Source organism: Polistes fuscatus, unplaced genomic scaffold, assembly GCF_010416935.1.
Source record: "Polistes fuscatus isolate 324 unplaced genomic scaffold, CU_Pfus_HIC Scaffold14, whole genome shotgun sequence".
In the NCBI taxonomy this organism is placed as follows: domain Eukaryota; kingdom Metazoa; phylum Arthropoda; class Insecta; order Hymenoptera; family Vespidae; genus Polistes; species Polistes fuscatus.
Window position 1 is genome coordinate 1978979 of NW_025113042.1, and position 18712 is coordinate 1997690.

Below are 18712 nucleotides of genomic sequence, written 5' to 3' on the forward strand. Positions count from 1 at the left end.
ATATAAACAATATTATTATTATTATTATTATTATCATTGTTATTGTTATTATTATTATTGTTATTATTACAATGAAATATGAAATGCGTTTGTTGCATTTAACTGCTTGAGCAACGAAATTGTAAGAAAACACTCGCTGGAATGATATTTTCATACTGATCGATATAATAATTCGACGAGCGCCATTTTCGTGCACTCTCGATGCATTTTTTGATATATTAATAATATAAATATTTGTACCCCCCCTCCCGCCCCCCCCTATTCTTATCCAAAAGCCTCAGTTGTGTCGATGTGTGTCTACGTTACAACGTTAATAAAAACGAAATGTTTGATTTTTGATTATTTATTCGACGATTAAGTATAATATTATGCACGTGTTAATTTGAACCAATCGACAGGGATTAATCTCGAAAGATTTCTACGCACGATTGGGTTTTTATTAAATATTAATTAGGCTGGAAAATAATCGTTCAGTCATATATATATATTTGATTATTAAGTTGAATGACATTTTATTACGTAACAGAAAGTTTACATTTAATCTGATCTTATTACATTATAAGATAATAAGATTGTGTATGATGTCTGGTATTCAGGCTCATGAGTTATAGTATCTCGTATAGTTTTTTTTTATATATACGATTTATATGTGACGTATTTTTATACAAAAAACAAAATGTACAAGATTTTTTAACACAATCTAGGATCTATTTTAATATGGGATATAAATAAATTAAAACGATGAAGGGACAAATAATTTCTATTGAAAAAACTTTTAGACGATTTTAATCGTCAAATGAAACGATTAATCTTCTAAATAAATCATTTTATATTCGATAAAAACGCGATTATTATTCTACGAATTGTAATTTGTTTAGTACACTGAATGCAATATACTATAATAGATATTTAAGTGTATTACAATATTATTATTATTCAATTTCGATTGAATATAGCCTGTTAGATATGTATAATATATTCTTTTTCGAAAAGTTGTATGCGAATGTTGTTATAAATATAACATCGATCGATTTTTTTACGCTTCTTTGGTTTAAACTATAATGTCGGTCGTAACCTCTTACGTTTCTTGGTATAAGGGGGTCGTTTGAGTTTATTTTTTCTATTTTATTATATTCTTATTGAAAAAAATAAGAAAAAATAAAAATAAAAGGAAACGAATTTTTGCGTTCTCGTTCGATCGTTCGATAAAAATTGTTTTCTATCAATTTCTTTCTTTACATTTGTATTTTTATTTCATTTTATTTTATTTTTATTTTTCTTTTTACATTTCAGGACCAATTTCTTTTTTTTCTTTTCCGTTTAACTCAACATTTTGTTCAGTGCAAGAAATTTGAAACGCAGATAACCAAGTGGGACAACCAAGAAAAAAAAAAGAAAAAAAAAGAAAAAGAAAGAAAGCGTGTTTGGACGTTAGCCAAAAAACTTGAGGATACGTTCGAAAAAGTTAAGAAGCTCTGTAATTGACCGTGATTGGCACAGGTTGACCACATATCACTGTAGTAACACTTAATCGGCTTGTCATATTCCTTTAAATGGCTAAAACCACGTAAAATCTGATACTTTGGAGATTCTAGGCGAAATGCCAAGTTATGTTCTTCTTTATAATTGGCTTCGCCAGCACCCTTATGAATGAAAGACTCTGTTGGGATCTTTTATCATTTTTCATTTAACGCATTTAACAGGGACGGAATTTAGGAATGGTGTCTCAATAATCTGCAATTTATAGTTTCGTTCGATCCTTGGTAAAAGAAAAAAACAAAATACAAATGAAAAGTATAATATTTAAATGAAATATTGAAAAGATACAAAAAATAGAAATGTTTGTTTTGATAACCTGGCTAATGACGAATCGCTAAAATTAACTCAAACTTAAGTTAATTTGGGTTAATTCGGTAGGCTGACTTTTAAGTCAACTTTCTCTTAATGTTTCTGACATTTAATATAAACTTTAAAATCCTCAAAACTTAATATCAAAGATTATTTTAAACAAGATTACATTAATTAGAACTTAATCAAATGTGTAAATTTAATCGGAATTAAAATTAATTTTTTTTATGATTAAAAATCGGAACAACAAATCGGTATGAATTAATTTATAATGCAAAAGAAAAGAACAAATATAATATAATATAATATATATTTCAGAAATCGTATATGAATAATTTAAAAGAGTAAAAGCGTAGTATTTTTATTAATTTTCTTTTTTTTGTAAAATAAAAAAAAACACGTGTAATAACTTTGACTTATTAATGCTCGAATCAACATGATTAATCTTCTTATTAGTTACATAAACATCTTCCCACTTACACGATTATACGGAATAAACAAATAGTATGCACATTTTTTTTCCGCATATTTGCATTTTTTTCCCTTAAAAGAAGCCCTTAGAAGAAAGCAGTATGTTAATGTAAAGTCGTATATCATAGTGTAAGAATTACCTTTCCAGTGTAATATAGAACACATCCCGTTATTTCTATCGATTACTATAATGATCGTTTTGTATACTTCACTATAATCGAAAAACTTTGGCGCCAATGTCGAGACGTTGATCTTTAAACTCGTAACTTAAAACGATTAGACAAGTTGTTGGAATTGTTCGCGCGAATTAGAATAGAAATTCGATTGAATTCTAAACGAATTAAAAATTGAAATTAGTTTTTATACGATCATCATAGTTGATACTTCATTATTGTAATACGAAAATATTAAATCTTGTCAAGGGAAATTTTTTCTTTTCTTTTTAATTTTTTTTTTTTTCTAAGAGATTGCAATTATGAAAGAATAAATTTGAATAATCGAATTAGAATGAACTCCTTGTCCTATCTGCTAAATTCTGATTGATTGGATTACAATAAACAAGAAACTAATATAATTAATATTAGATTTTCTATTTAAAAGGGTTGTTTAATTCTTGTAGGGAAATTATAAACCTAAACGTGTGAAATTAACGAAGTATTACAGGTAACTAAAGTAAGAAAATATCGCGAACAATTGAATCACAAGTTTGATTTGTGTCATTTACCTTTTGGGTCCGAATGAAGTATCACGAGTCAGGCTCGTGTTTATTGTATTGGGCCCAAATTTTGTATCACGAGTCCTGTAACTCGTTGTTTTAGGACAAAGGGAGATAATATAAGATAGAAAAAAAGAAAAGAGTTTGGCACTTATTTCATATGTTTGAACTAGGGTATCGTGGTTATAATAGGCTTACTTTTGTTTTGCTTCACCGTCAACGGTGAAGTGACAAGCAGTGGCTAACTGATTAGTCATGAGTAGTAGTAGGTTAGAATAGAATAGTGGTCAGTGTGTTCTCGAACTTTGCTCGATAACTATTGTTAATCATATTTTTTTCTATCTATAGAAACGTTTACAATGAATTTGATGAGTTAAACAATTGGATTCATTGATATGGTGAATAATTAAAATGCGTGGGAGGATATCATTGATATAAATATAAATATATATGTGTGTGGGTTAGATTATTCGAATTAGAAATAAAATTGAGATCCTAAGGGCTCCTGGATAGCTCAAAGGTTAGAGCATTCGCTCAAAAAGCGAAAGACCCGGGTTCGAATCCCGGTCCAGTACTCGGTCCAACGGATCAATTTTCTTCAACGATCATTTTACACATTGCACAAATATATTTGTCGAATGTTGTGAAGAATAAGTGTGTAAGTGTTATAATAATTCGATGATATATATGGAAGAATATTAAAACATGACGTTGTTGACATAGTGATATGGGTATAGGCAATTTAGTGTTAAATTCGTTGTTCGTTTTCGCTGGCACTAATATTATCTTACGTACTCTTGGTATTTGTAACATCTGCACACCATATGCATTCATTTTCACGTTCTTCGTCGCCTGTACGCTTTATCTGTAAGTAAATCATTTTATTATATTTTATTTGTAAAAAAGTATACAATAACATATATTATATATTATAGTATTTAGATTTATCGATATTTTTATAGACACACTTTTGATATTAGAAATTTTAATGTAAATATAATACTGCATACAAAAATAATGAATTTCTTTTAATTTTTGTTTTTGTCATATAAAATTTGAAAAAAATAATTCATTTAATTATTATAATTATTCGAAAGATTAATTTAATAATAATAATAATAATAATAATGTTCTTTTTAATATCGTAGGTTTAATTTCTTTCTTTTTATATAAATTCGTTTACATATAATATAATTATGTTGTTAGTTAATAACGGAAGGGTTAATAACAAAATAGTAAAATTATTTAAAAATATTTATTAACAAAGACGAGTAATTAATTTAATATTTGTTTAGAAAAATAAAAAAAGTAAAATTTATCTTTTAAATTAATTAGTTTTCTAATAAAATAAACTATCTATAACCGATATATTTGATTAATATTTAATTGAAAGATTTTCTCGAGTTATAATAATTAAACTGAAAGTAATCCAGCTACGATGATGGGGGACGATTTAATGTATATAGAAAATATAAAAGAAACCATGTTTCAATCTTGAAAGTTAGGAAATTTTCGATTTCCGGCGAATAGTTAGGTAATTAACTAACATAAATCGGTTCGAAAGTATTAACTTATATCCAGTTATACACAGATATACATATCCATTATTCGACATAGAATATCGTTTCAGATAATTTCATTGGTGGATAAAAAATCATTAAATAGTACGACTCCTATTTGGGTCGGTAAAACCTTCGTACGGGCCTTTGCCCAGACGACCCGCATAGGGGTCGCTAATAACGAAAAATATGTATACATGTATAAGAAGAAGCACATGTTCGCAGATATATCAGCAAACGATAATAATCGATCTTAGTGGATAGAAAGAATGAATAAACAATTCGATATTTTCCTTATAAAAGTGTCTAATTGGAAAGTAGGAAAATTAATGTTAGAAACTAATACAAAATGAGTTATAATTTTTAATAAAGTATATGATAAATATAATATTATACGCGTATATTATATAACAAGTTAGAAACATAATAAATATATAGAGATATTATTAAATAATAATTATTATATTTATTAATATATTAATAATATATATTAATATTTATTAATTAATAATATATATAATATTAAATAATAATTAATTAATTAATAAATATTAATTACTAAATATTATATATATATTAATATATTAATAATATATATATATATATATTATTATTATTATTATTATTATTATTATTATTATTATTATTAAGTAAAAGTATTTTATTAAAAATATATTTTTATATATTATTATTTCATAAAAATATATTATTAAGCAATTATTAAGTAAAAATCTATTTCTTTAACTTCTTCTTCTTCTTCTTCTTCTTCTTATTTTAAATCTTCAACTTCAGTTTATTCTTCTTATTCCCCGTTTGGCATCTATTTTAGGAAAGAGAGAGAGAGAGAGAGAGAAAATGACAGGGTAAAATGTAAATAATATAGTTCTCCCGTTGAAAGAAGCCAAACAAAGGATTACATTTGTGTCAAGGAAACAAATCTGGAAGGGTTGTAGAAAGAATGCTTATCTACTTGCTATTCCGGAGTCTTGTGTTGTTAGTCGAACTAAAAGGTCCGATGACTGATTTTTGTTTGAAACTTTGATTTCTTCATTTGGAAAAAAAAAATAAAACAAGAAAGAAAAATAGGAGATAAAAGATTAATTACAAAGATATCCGATACAAATTCCGAGATTCGATGTACCTGTTGTACAAAATAATAGTCAAATGAATATTTTTACGAATCAATATGCGTCAATGAGTTATTTTTGTGTTCTATGGATGTGACTATGGATATGATGGTGGTGGTGGTGGTGAGGTGGATATGGTGGTGGTTTATAATGAACTGGATGTGATTACGATGTCGTGGCTGGACAAATTATTGCTCACGTTTGTTCTCCTACCAGGTGGGCAGGGTTCGGGCCCACCCTTTCCAAGGCGCAAAAAGCGGTGACAGTAAAAATGATTGTCTATTTTTATTTTATAGTAAGGTACTCGTTTGCTAGATATACCATCGTTGAACGTTTAATCTTTTGTTGTTGTTTTCCATTCAATATTCTCTTTTTCGTCTAATATATTATCCTACCCTTTTTTGTCACTGTGGTGGTGGTGGTGGTGGGGGTGGGGTGAGAGGGCTGTGTATCTGTGTATGTATTTTACACCTGCGTTAAAATTTTGTACATGTATGAACATACATGTGTGAACATTCCGTTCGTTCGATTAATCTTCATCCCTCTTTTTTATTTCTATTTTTTATTTTTATTTTTACCTCATTCATTTTACTTTACGTAGTTTAAATGACGAAATATCTTCCCTCGTTACTCTTTTATCGTATAAATTATTTATTTATTTTGCTTTTTTTTTTCTTTTTAATGCATTTAAGCTTTTTCTTTCGCGCTATTATTTGAAATTGTACGTTACGTTAACCAAAAAAGAATGCACGCGGGCTTTCCCATGTTGTTTCTGTTTTTTTATGTAATTTTTTTTTTGTATACAACTTAAGCTTTCAATGCCAATGACGTTTGATTTGTGTGTGTGTGAGCGTAAGAAAATATTGGAAACGTAAAACGTTTCATTTACAATTGGCTATGTAAATGATGTGTTTTTTTATTTGTTACTTTTTGTAAAATAAATTACGTAAAAAAACCGGGTCCGATTTAATTCCGAAGGAGCTTTCTGTTCGAAGTTAGTGTCATTGGATAAAACAAAATCAGAACTGTTTCTTACAATTAGTCGACTGAATAGAACTTTTCTTACTTTCGATCGAGGAAGAAATCGTATCGTGCCCTCGTCGGAAAATAAAAGAAAGGTAAAGCTAAAAAGAAAAAAAGAGAGAGAGAATAGAAAAACGAAAAAAAAAAGAAAAAAACTAAAAATAAAAAAGAAAGGAAAAGGGGATTGGGGAAAAGAAGTTTCGATAAGAGCGTGACAATGAGAACTCGAAAAGTTGTGATCTCTGTAAGCAGACTGTCGTTGTAATTGAATGTCCGGTGGGGACGTTCGTTATCGGATAACTTTTCTCCTTTATCTTTTTGTTCTTTTTTTTTTTTTCTTTCTTTCTTAACTTTAACGACGTCCCGTGGACGAAAAAATAATAATGAATTGGTAAGATTGTGATAGAAATATTGAAGAAACTGTCCGTATAATTAAAACGAGTACCACCACGAAAAACGTATGAAATTTTTTTTTTTTTATTTTCCCCTCGGGCGTCCCCCCACCCCCTTTTCCCACCAACCCCTTTAAAAACAAATACAAAAACGGATAACAAAAAAGAAATAAAAAGAAAAAGAAGAAAGGTATGGTGGGGGGAGGATGAAAAAAAAGTTTTTTTTTCTGACAATGTGTTAGATTGTTTGCTCCCTCTGACGGAAACATCGTTCAAGTTTTTAGCACTCGTTATATTTCTGCTTCTCTCGTGATTATAGCAGTAGTACATAAGCGTGTAAGATGAAAAGAGATAGGACGAGGTACATCTAATAATCCTTAACTTACGAGAAGCTTTTTGTCCTCGGAATTCATTCCGAGTTAAACAACGTTGGAGAGCTTTCCGTTGGATGGCGCTGTATTTCGTTTCTCCGATGAAATTGTCTTTGCTGGTATGGAAGATATCTTTGGACGAATTATAAAAAAACTTACGTGGAAAAAAGAATTTTTTTATTTATATTATTTTACTTTTTATCGAATAAATCTGTTGAGTATAAAATATATATATATATATAGTAAAGATAATATATATAGGTTTGTGTGTCTAATAAGTTAATGCGTTTTTATTTATTTTCTTACGAAGGATGTACAAATAAACGGTCAACAAAATTCGTTCTGAATTTATTCGAAAACTTAATAGAATTATATTACGCGTCAGTTTATTTGTTCAATTCATTACGTCGAAGTTGATTATTTATTTAATACTAAAATAAATAAGGATGAAATAAAACAATACTGACTTCAATGAACACAATTAAAAAGGTATCTATATATATTTTATCTTATATTTATTATTATATTATTATATATATGTGTGTGTGTGTGTGAAATATATTATTTTTATTAAAATAGGTGTCTTTTTGAACGTTATTTCGATCTCGTTGACACATATTTGAATAATTTTATTTTCTGGACAAGATAAAAATTAATTTAAATATATTTATATTTAATATAATAACGTAAGAATAAATATCTTTCATATATATATTTGTTAGAGAATTCATTTTTATAGTCGAAATAGTTTCTCATAAGAAAATCCAAAATACGTTGAAGTTGATTATTTATTTAATACTAAAATAAATAAGGATGAAATAAAACAATACTGACTTCAATGAAAACAATTAAAAAAATATCTATATATATTTTATCTTATATTTATTATTATATTATTATATTTATGTGTGTGTGTGTGTGTGAAATATATTATTTTTATTAAAATAGGTGTCTTAGGAAAATTGGACGGGTTAAAAAATCTTTTTGAACGTTATTTCGATCTCGTTGACACATATTTGAATAATTTTATTTTCTGGACAAGATAAAAACCAATTATATTATATTTATATTTAATATAATAACGTAAGAAATATCTTTGACACACATATATATATATATTTGTTAGAGAATTCATTTTTATAGTCGAAATAGTTTCTCATAAGAAAATCCAAAAGGATCTTGGGAAAATCCTTAAAGGATTTAACAAGGATCGAGGAACATAGCACTATATAAGACATAAGCAGCAACGACGAGTGGCGCATGCTGTTATCTGGGTCGAGTCAGTCATGGCTCTGGGCATAGGACCGTCGTATGTCCGGATCACTCGATTAAGTTGGGTCAAACGATATTACACTAAGTTGCGTTGGGGGGATTACTCCATGCGTTAGCCGTGGTCCGTGTAAGAGCACACCATACTCTGATCAGTCAACGAGGCCTAAAATTAGACTTTGATATAGGCGATTAGAATATCATCTACTATTCGTTGCCCACACGTTATATTCATACGTCATAGTGATGAATGCTCGCACCTACATCGATTTGCTCTATTAAACATCTATTGGATTAACATTTAAATGTCGTAACGTTTTCAAATTTATTTCTTTCTTTTTTTCTTTTTTTTTTTTTTCTTATCAATAAACCTAAACATTCAACAATTTTTAGCCACAACGTTTCAACATTTTTCTTCTTTATAGATTTAAAAGGATGTGCAATGTCTGCTATTGTACAGGACACCCCATAAGAAATGCAACGTATCGATAATAAATATTAGAAACCCGACGAGAACACGTTTACATTTTAATTAATATTCTCTGTCTCCATTTTTACTTAAATTATTTATATTTTTTATTAGTATATTTTCGTATTTGATTTAATTAATTAATCGACGAGGGACATTCTTTCATTTTAAATGTTCATAAATGGTATAAACTCTCAGAGGTCTTGTAAAAACGTAGAAACGTTTCTGCGATTAGATATTATTTTTTAATTATACCAATCAATTGATTAATACAACACACACACATACACATGTATATATACAGTTATATTATAATAATATTTGAAAAATTGATCGTTGCGTTATTCCCCAATAATCATTTCAATTAAATAATCGATTATCGTCAATTTCAATTATAAAACAAACAATACAGATAAAAATACTGACCCAATAAATACAAGGAAAAATTCATAAGAAAAGAGTTATGGGATGAGCGAATAGTGAGGAGGAGGGATGGATAGAGGTAGGTGGTTTGGGGGGCGGGACAGGGGGATAGGGGGTGGTAGGTAGATTTTGTACCAATCCGGATCGGTTGGAGATTAATTTTCAAACGATTCGAGGAGAAAGAATGCGAACGAGTTAAATTGAAATATGAGGTTAAAGAGATGGGAAGTTAAAGATGGCGGGTTATTGGTAACGATAGACTAGGAGGCATGCATTCTTCTTTACGATAAAATTGACGTGATAGTGTACAATTAAAGGGAGAGGTCTAATGAGAAATGGAAATAGAAAATGTTCGTGCTTATTGAAACGTAGAGAGGGGGGGGAAGGGAAGGGAAGAAAAAAGAAAAAACAAGATGAAAGAGAGTAAAAGAAAGTGATAGGAAGAGAAAGAGAGAGAGAGAGAGAGAGAGAGAGGTATACTTTCACGGTAATGTTGCTTCGTTTCATAGAAATGTAGGTACACGTATTTCCCTTGTCGCTGAGATGTCTTCTTTCATTTATTTTTCTTCTTTTTCTATCTTAGTCACACACTCTTTCTTTCTATTTCTATTTATGTATGTGTGTTTGTGTTTGTGTGTGTGTGGTGAGTATGTCCTTTTCCTTTTCTTTCTTTCATTTTTCAATAACGTTGCTCGCTCGTAGAATATTTTACAGTAATAAAACACGTAGTGGTGTTATAGTATAACGTAAAATTAAACGTATATCAAGGATAAATATAATATATTTCATTGTAAAAAGGATAGATACGTCTATTTTTTTTTCCTTCTTTTTTTTTTTTTCCAAACGACGAATTCGCATCTCCTTTCTTTTTTTTTTCTTTTTCCTTCCACTCTTCGCAATCGAAGTTCATCAAAGTTTTTATCCCGTTTGTTCGAACGCGATGTAACGTTTAAGCGTTCACATTGAAAATTACAAAGAAAGAAAGAGAAATGAAATCGAAAAACGAGGAAGAGATTTTCCTTTTTTTCTGGATAACGTATTTAAGAAAGTACGAATACACATCGAAGGTGGTTATCTTCCTGAAAGGTAACGCATCGAATCTTATCCCGTGAAAAAAATAACGTATCAATGTAGTAGATTCCATTAACAGTTTATACTCGGTAATCTTTTCTTTCTCACATTAGCCGAGCGAAAGTAATCGGATAATCCTAGGATCCGGGGAAGGGTCGATTAAAGCGCGAATTACCTTCTTCATCCCTTTTATCCTATCTAACGGTAAATATCAATTGAAGTATCTGACATTTGACACTTTTATCGAAGCATTAACGAAGGACGAGCGTTTAACCAGCTCGTTTGGTTACACATTAACTACCTACCTAGCTAGTTATCACGAGTAGGGGATAAAAGGAAGGAGGGGAGGGTTAGGGGAGGGGGAGGGGGAAGGAATTGGGGTGGCTTGAGAGAAGAGAAGAGAAGAGAAGAGAAGTAGGAGGAACCATTTTGGACCTACCCTATTCTATAGTAGGAAACCTCTTATTCAACTACGTTGAATCTTGCGCTCAGTCTATCTCTCTATCTTTATCTTTCTCTTTAATAATAAAGAGAATTAAAGCACACATAGAGATTGTAGTAGTATAGGAATACGCAGAGTTTCTTTGAATCGTTCGAGCGTTAATTACATTTTGAAATGGGTTCAAATGTGAGTAGCTCAGAGTCCTTGCCCGTAGAAGGAACTGTTAGAGATATCGACTTGGACGACTCTCAGCTTTTCGAGCAGCATCGCAGTTAAAATGTAAGAGAGAGAGAGAGAGAGAAAGAGAAAGAGAAAGAGAAAGACATGCATCACCCTCTCGTTGATACCCTTTCGGACATATAGATTCGGCTAAAGTCACGCGCACACGGTTGGATTCGTATTGGAGGTAGCAGTGGGAAGGTGGAACCCACCCTTCCGTTGATGCATACACTCGCGCTGGTGGAAAACGGTGGCTTCGGAGACTGGGGTGCGGGGTTGGACAGGGGGTTAGGGGCTCGGAGGAGGGTGGGAGAGAGGACACGTACACACGTAGAGACAGAGGGAGTAAAACTTGTAGAAGTAGTAGTGGCAAAGGGACGCACACTGGGTAGACCACCGAACGCACGTTGCGCGAGCAACGAAACCCCTCCCTTCGACCCCTACTTTCTTCTTTCTCTCTCTCTCTCTCTCTCTCTCTCTCTCATAAGCACGCGGGTGATAGACAGAGAAAGAGAGAGTAAGAGAGAGTAAGAGAGAGTAAGTGAGTGAGTGAGTGAGTAAGCAAGCAAACGAGGGAGGGAGGGAAAAGGAGGTTTAACGGAGCGAGGGTGGCGCCACGGCGCAACGTTGTGGCCATTGGTGAAAGTAAGTCTGGCACCTCCACTGTACCTTTACCGCCCTGTCCCACCAGGTCCAACTTTCTGTGTCTCTCTCTCTCTGCTCGTGTCCGTACGCACAAACACTTCTGTTCTTTCGACGAGGAAGAAAGGAAGGAAATAAACCGAGCGCTTTCTCGTTCGTTTGCTTGTTCGTTCGTTCGTTCGTTCGTTCGTTCGTTCGTTCGCTAGTTCGTTCGTTCGTTCATACGTTCGTTCATACGTTCGTTCGTTCGTTCGTTCGTTCGTTCGTTTGTTCGGTTGCTGTTGTTGTTCGTTTGCTTGCCCGTTTCCGCCGCGTTTCTTGAGAGTTCCTTCTCGTACGTCATTGTTCTCGTGTATTCTTTAAAGAAAGATAGAAAGAGAAAAAGAAAGAAATAAAGGAAGGAAGAAAGAAAGGAAAGAAGGAAGAAAGGAAAGAAAGAAAGAAGGAAAGAAATTAAGAAAGAAAGAAAAGGAAAAACTCGTCCAGCGTATAATCCTTCCGCGAAAGATACATCAAGCACACACACACACACACGTAGAGACGCGTGCCCGTGCACTCCTCGTACCTGGCCGCGTGTGTGCGCGCGTTCTCTCTCTCTCTCTCTCTCTCTCTTTCTCTCTTTCTCTCTTTCCCAGTTCCTTTTTCCAAGTCTCGTGCTCTTCTGCATACTGCATACTCTGTTTCCTTCCTTCCTTCCTTCCTTCCTTTTTATTTATTTCATCCTTCCTTTTTAGACGAACCTTAAGTAATAGTCCATTCTCTCTTTGACCAACTCCTTTCTCTCTCTCTCTATCTCTCTATCTCTCTCTTTCGTTCTCACTCTCTTTTAGAACACTCCCACCATCATCAGGATAACCACCACTACCATTTCCACCTCCACCATCTCCACTACTACTACCACAACCATCATCACCACCACCAAACATCGTCCTCGATCCTTTTTCGGTCTCGCGGGAGAGCGCACGCACGGCCAACGCCGCCGCCGCCGGTCTTCAACGCCGAGAGAAGAGTAGAAAATTCGATCAAGGCACATCAAAAAGATTTTCATTCCCTTTTCTTTTCTTTTCTTTCCTTTTTCTTTCCTTTTCCCTTTCCCTTTTTCCTTTTCCTTTCCTTTCAGTTTCTTTCTTTCCTTTTGATTTCGTCCCTCCTTCCCACCCCTCTCTCCCTCTTCCCACCCCTTCCCACTCTTTCCACCATCCTCCCCGTACGTTTTTCTATTTCCGTTTGCACACCTAAAAACGCGATCGTTCAATCGTAAACGAGACTTCACTTTCCCAACCCTCTTCGTACCAGCAACAACTTTCTCGTCTCGCACGTTTTCTCCATCCGTCATTCGTTATCTCTTTTCCTCTCCCCTCCCTTCCTTCCTTACCCCCTCTCCCCCCTCTCTCTCGCTCCCTATTTTCTTAATCCTTTTTTCTTTCTCTTTTTTCTTTTTTTTCTTCTTCCATTGGGGATATGCAGCATCGTACGCGCCGGTGCACCCGCCTGGGAAAAGAATGACGCGGCCGGGAGAACGTCCTACGACGAAAACGTCGCGAGTTTTGCTACTGTTTTTATTTTATCATTAATATTATTATCGTTATTATTATTATTATTATTATTATTGTTATTTAGATTTTATTTTTTCATCAATTATTATAATTAATACATTATTACGATCGTCATTATCATTATTATTATTATCATTATCATTATCATTATCATTGTTATTATTATTATTATTATTATTATCATTACTTGTTATGTGACAGTGCGGTGTTCAAGTGGGTGAAAATAAGAAAGAAAGAAAGAAAGAAAGAAAGAAAAAAAGATAAAAGTTATATTACTAATAAAGAAAGTTACAAGGAAGGGGACACACTAATATAAAAAAGAAAATATAATATGTATACACACGCGTATAAATAGTCAGAGAGAGAAAGAGAGAGAGAGAGAGAGAGAGAGAGAGAGAAAGAGAGAATAATAATAAAAAAGGATACAAAAAGGGGGGGAAAAAAAGGACGATAAAAAAGAAAAAAAAATAGGAAAAAGAAAACAGTATTAACGAACGAGAAAGTAATCTAGTAAGTGCCCCCTACTCTACTGAGAAACACGAGTGTATATATATATATATACATATATATAGAAAGAGAGAGAGAGACAACTAGCGTGTTGTGGTTGTCCAACTCGCGGGGCACACGGGGATTCTCGGTGATAGTAATCGCAACATGCGGGAAGGTACAAAAGTGCGAGCCGCCACGGCGATCTGCTGGGCCATCGCCAGTTAGCCACTGTACTCTCTTTCTTCTTCTCTTATTATACTACTTTGCTTTTTTTTTTAAACTTAGTAAAACGTTCATCATTATTATTTATCTAATTTATTCCTATTCTCTGTTATACTTTGTCTCTTATCGTTATTATTATTGTTATTTGATCATTTTTCTACACGTTCGTTCTACATTTCGTTAACACTTACGATCAATTTTTCTCTTGGGTTTTAATTTCAAATTTTTTTCTTTACCATATTCGATCGATTTACTCTTTTCTTGTATTTTTGAATTCTCTTATTATATATTTTTATAAATTATCTGTTATTATTATTATTATTATTTGATCACTTTTCCATGTCGTTGTTCGTCGCATTACGATCAATTGTTTTTCGATTTAATTTCTACATTTTTTTTCTTCACCCATATTCGATCGATTACTTTTCTTCTTTTGACAATTCTTATTATATATTTTTATAATTTATCTGTTATTATTATTATTATTATTTGATCACTTTTCCATGTCGTTGTTCGTCACATTTTGTTGTCCTTACGATCAATTGTTTCTCGATTTAATTTCTACATTTTTTTTCTTCACCCATATTCGATCGATTACTTTTCTTCTTTTGACAATTCTTATTATATACATTTATATCCTTCTCTCTTATTATTATTATTCGATGATTTTTCTACGTCGTTGTTCGTCATATTACGATCAATTGTTTTTCAATTTAATTTCTATATATTTTCTTTACCCATATTCGATAGATTACTTTTCTTCTATTCAAAATTCTTATCCCATACTCTTCATACATCTTTCTATCTATTTCTCTCTCTCTATTTCTCTTTCTTCCTTCCGGGGGACAAAAAATAAAAAATAAAAAATAAAAAAACCAAATAAAGAAAAAAACGGTCCAGACACATACTACTACTTGTCTATAGCACTGTTCTGTCATCGCATGCCAAAACTAGTGGACTTAACGCTCCGGATTGTCTTCTCTGCGAAAAAGCGACAAAGCGGCCGCCTCCATGCAACATGCAGATGATCCTGGTTGCTGGCGGGTGAGTCCATCATACTCTCCCAGGGTCACACGATCACGCACGTTCGCTCGTTTCTCGTTCGTTCATTCGTTCGTTCGTTCGTTCGTTCGTTCGTTCGTTCGCTCTCGTTCGCTCGTTCGCTCGTTCCGTTGATTCTCGTTCTATCGTTCCTCCTATTCCTTTATCTATCTATCTATCTATCTATCTACCTATCTATCTATCTGTCTGTCTATCTGTCTATCTGTCTATTTCTGTCTCACACCTTCTTCATTACCTCTCAATCCCTCATCCTATTCTTCTCTCTTTCTCTCTCTCTCTCTTTGTCTCTCTCTCTCTTCCTTTCTCTCTCATTGTGCTTTCTCTGTGCTTTCGTTCGCTCCTGCTGGCGTTAGCGAAACCACACACTCACACACACAGATAGACAGACACACACACAGACATATGTATACAGATACATTCGCAAATGAGATCCTCCTCGGCTCGAAACTGATCGAGTTCGACGGGTCCAGCTTGGACTAGGATACGCTCTCATCGTATTTCAATGTTAGATTTATTGACTTGTACCGAAGAACGAAACGATTTGTTCGTTCGTTCGTTTGTTTGTTTGTTTGTTTGATTTTTTTTTCTTTTACCGACACCTTCCTTTCCTCCCTCCCACGTTTAATTCCAATTGCGAAAGCAGTTTCGTCGCAAAAGTTTTACTTTCGTTAAGTTTTCATTCAAATGTATGTATTATATATTACGCAAGAGATTAATATTTTTTATTGTATTTTTTTAACGTGTTAAGAAAGAAACAAGAAAAAGGGTATCTCTATAGGATGACAATTACAATTAATATATCGATCAGTATATTAAAAATTAAAATACAAAACATATATACAAAATTAAAATACAAAACACTTTGTATTTTTATTATAAATCAAATTACGTTTAAGTAAGTAAGTAATTGAGTTACGTTAAACAATAACTCAAAACAACTTGTATTTTTATTATAAATCAAATTACGTTAAAAAGTAACTCAAAACAATTTGTATTTTAATTATAAATCAAATTACGTTAGTAAAAACGTTAATAAGTGGACATTTTTGATTACTCATTATGGATTTGATCGAAGGAATTTGTTTACGTCGATGATTTTTTCCTCGATCATTTCTCGAGTCGAATAATCGATAAGTGTTTATGGAAATAATTATTAAAAATATTTCCTCGTGAGAAATTACAAAGATAATAATATCTTTCGGAACTTTTACAGGAAAAAAAAAAAAAACTAAACTAACTTGCTAAAGTCAGATTTATCCTTAAACGTTCGAACAAATGAAATTCCAACCCAGGGATAAATATCTCGATCGAACAAAATCACCGTAGGTTGCGTTACGACGTTTCCAACTTTAACGTTTCCAACTCGAATTACAAACGTTCTTTTTCATTTCAAAGATCTTCCCGTATCCTGTCGATTAAACTCACTCCGATAAAGTAAGAAAAAGAAGAAAAAGTAGAAGAAGAAGAAGAAGAAGATGAAAAGAGAAACCACCTTGATCCTTTCCCAATAAAAAAAAAAAAACAAACAAACAAACAAACAGAAAGAAAGAAAGAAAGAAAGAAGTATAACCGAAATGTGGAAAAAATAGGTGATAAATACGGTAAATGTAGTGAGACAAAAATAGAAATGCGTCCTTTTTTTCCTTCTTATTTTCTTCTTCTTCTTCTTCTTCTTCCTCCTCTTCTTTCTACACATTTTCCAATGTGAATTAGAACGGAAAATCGGCTTTCGCCAGGTCGGATTTGGAGTCGCGTGGGAAATCGTTTCTTCAAGGCGAATACGCTTGCGCCCTCAGCGAAATGGATTAAATTCGATCGCGAGAAGTCGCCAAGTCTTATGGGGTAGAAGGGTTGGAAGAGGGGTTCGAGGGCTCGGGGGCATGAGAAGGGGGAGGGGGGGGATGAGAACGGGGTTAAAAGTAACTAGGAAAGGAGAACACGTGAAATCCTTGCCAGTTTATCTGGCAATAAATGTGTGTACATTTTATGTGTGTGTGTGTGTGTGTGTTATATGTAAATACATGCGTGTGTTTCACGTATGTGTGAATGTATTCGTAAAACGCGTTGTCCATTGATAAATTCTTTCTCAGTGATTTCCTATTTGTCCCTTTCCCCCACTCCTCTTTCTGCCCCTGTTCACCTTGTTCACTATGTTTTACACCTTCTCTTTTAACCCCTTCACTTTCCATTCTTTTTTTTCTTTTTTTTTTTTTCTTCTTATTCTCTCATCGTACCACTATACTCACCTACACGCTCGTATACGTTAGCTATTGTCTTTCTCCTTTGTTTAAAATATTCAAAGCTCTTTCGACGAAACCTCTGTCTGAGATCAGATAGAAAGCGATTCTATTGATATGTATGCATTTATGTATGTATAGATAAATTGAAAGAGAGAGAGAGAGAGAGAGAGTGAAAGAGAGTGAGTGAGTGAGAGAGACGTATAGAATACAAAATACAAAGTGACGTGCATATAAATGTAATTTATTATAACTATTTCGCAATGTCACTTCTGAATGATTGTGTCTTTTTAACTTCGTCATGATTCCTAACAAGACACATTGTCATAGTGTTTACGTAATATTACGAGAAATCGAAAAGTGTTATTTAAGTTATGATAATTATTATTGAATCATTGTAGATCATTGTAATATTATAAATGAAACGTGAAAAATGTTATTAATTATTTTCGTTAAAATCTTGACTTATATGTTAAATTATTATGATTCTCATAAATTAATCGTTAGAAACTCTTGTCGTAAGTGTTCAAAAATGAAATGTTTGAATTTACAAAATTGTTTCGTATTAAAAATGTACACTATCGTGATTTACAATTAGATCATTTTGATTATCTGCATTTTATTGACGAATAGAGGAAGTAATGGGAACACGTTTGTATTTTATATTTGAATTTTTGGATACAAGGGATCAGAAGGATTATAAAATGTTATAGGTTTTTGCGAGAAGGAGGGGGAGGGGGGGATAAATTTGTTGGAATTTTATTTGAAAATTTGTAGGATTCAAATGCATGAAATGGTATATATATATATATATTTGGCACTTTGAATAAATTATTCAAGGGAAAACAAAAAGGATTTGAAAGTCCACTTTAAAGAGGAATCAGAGAGTGAGAAAGAGAAAGAGAAAGAGAGAGAGGACATTTTCGAGGGATCAAATCGAGTCGATCGATCATAGCATTGAATACGAGTATACTATAGTTTACTCGATGTATATAAACGACCATTTAAACGGTTACGCAAAGTGGTAAACGTCGTTTAGGAATATGCATATTTAACGGGTTAGCTTTCGAGGTCCAAGTACAATTAGCATCGTGACGTTTTTAGA

At 32.5% G+C, this 18712-nt stretch overlaps 1 protein-coding gene, 1 long non-coding RNA gene and 1 other non-coding gene across 20 annotated transcripts in view; all 3 read left to right on the forward strand.

Annotated features, from left to right (window-relative positions):
- LOC122514084 (potassium voltage-gated channel protein Shaker) overlaps positions 1–18712 on the forward strand; it is a 172705-nt gene that overhangs the window by 70095 nt on the left and 83898 nt on the right. The window contains exon 1 of one of the 18 annotated variants that reach the window (XM_043630736.1): positions 15271–15352. The exons of the other annotated variants lie outside the window; for them this stretch is intronic. Within the exon in view, the coding sequence (XP_043486671.1) occupies positions 15327–15352 (26 nt within the window). The 5' untranslated portion in view covers positions 15271–15326. Of the gene's footprint in view, positions 1–15270; positions 15353–18712 lie in introns of those variants that run through there. 18 annotated transcript variants of the gene reach the window in all.
- Trnaf-aaa lies at positions 3538–3609 on the forward strand. Its single transcript has one exon. It is a non-coding gene; the product is annotated as a tRNA-Phe (tRNA).
- Positions 13430–13957, forward strand: LOC122514090. Its single transcript, XR_006302938.1, has 2 exons — positions 13430–13578; positions 13799–13957. It is a non-coding gene; the product is annotated as an uncharacterized LOC122514090 (long non-coding RNA).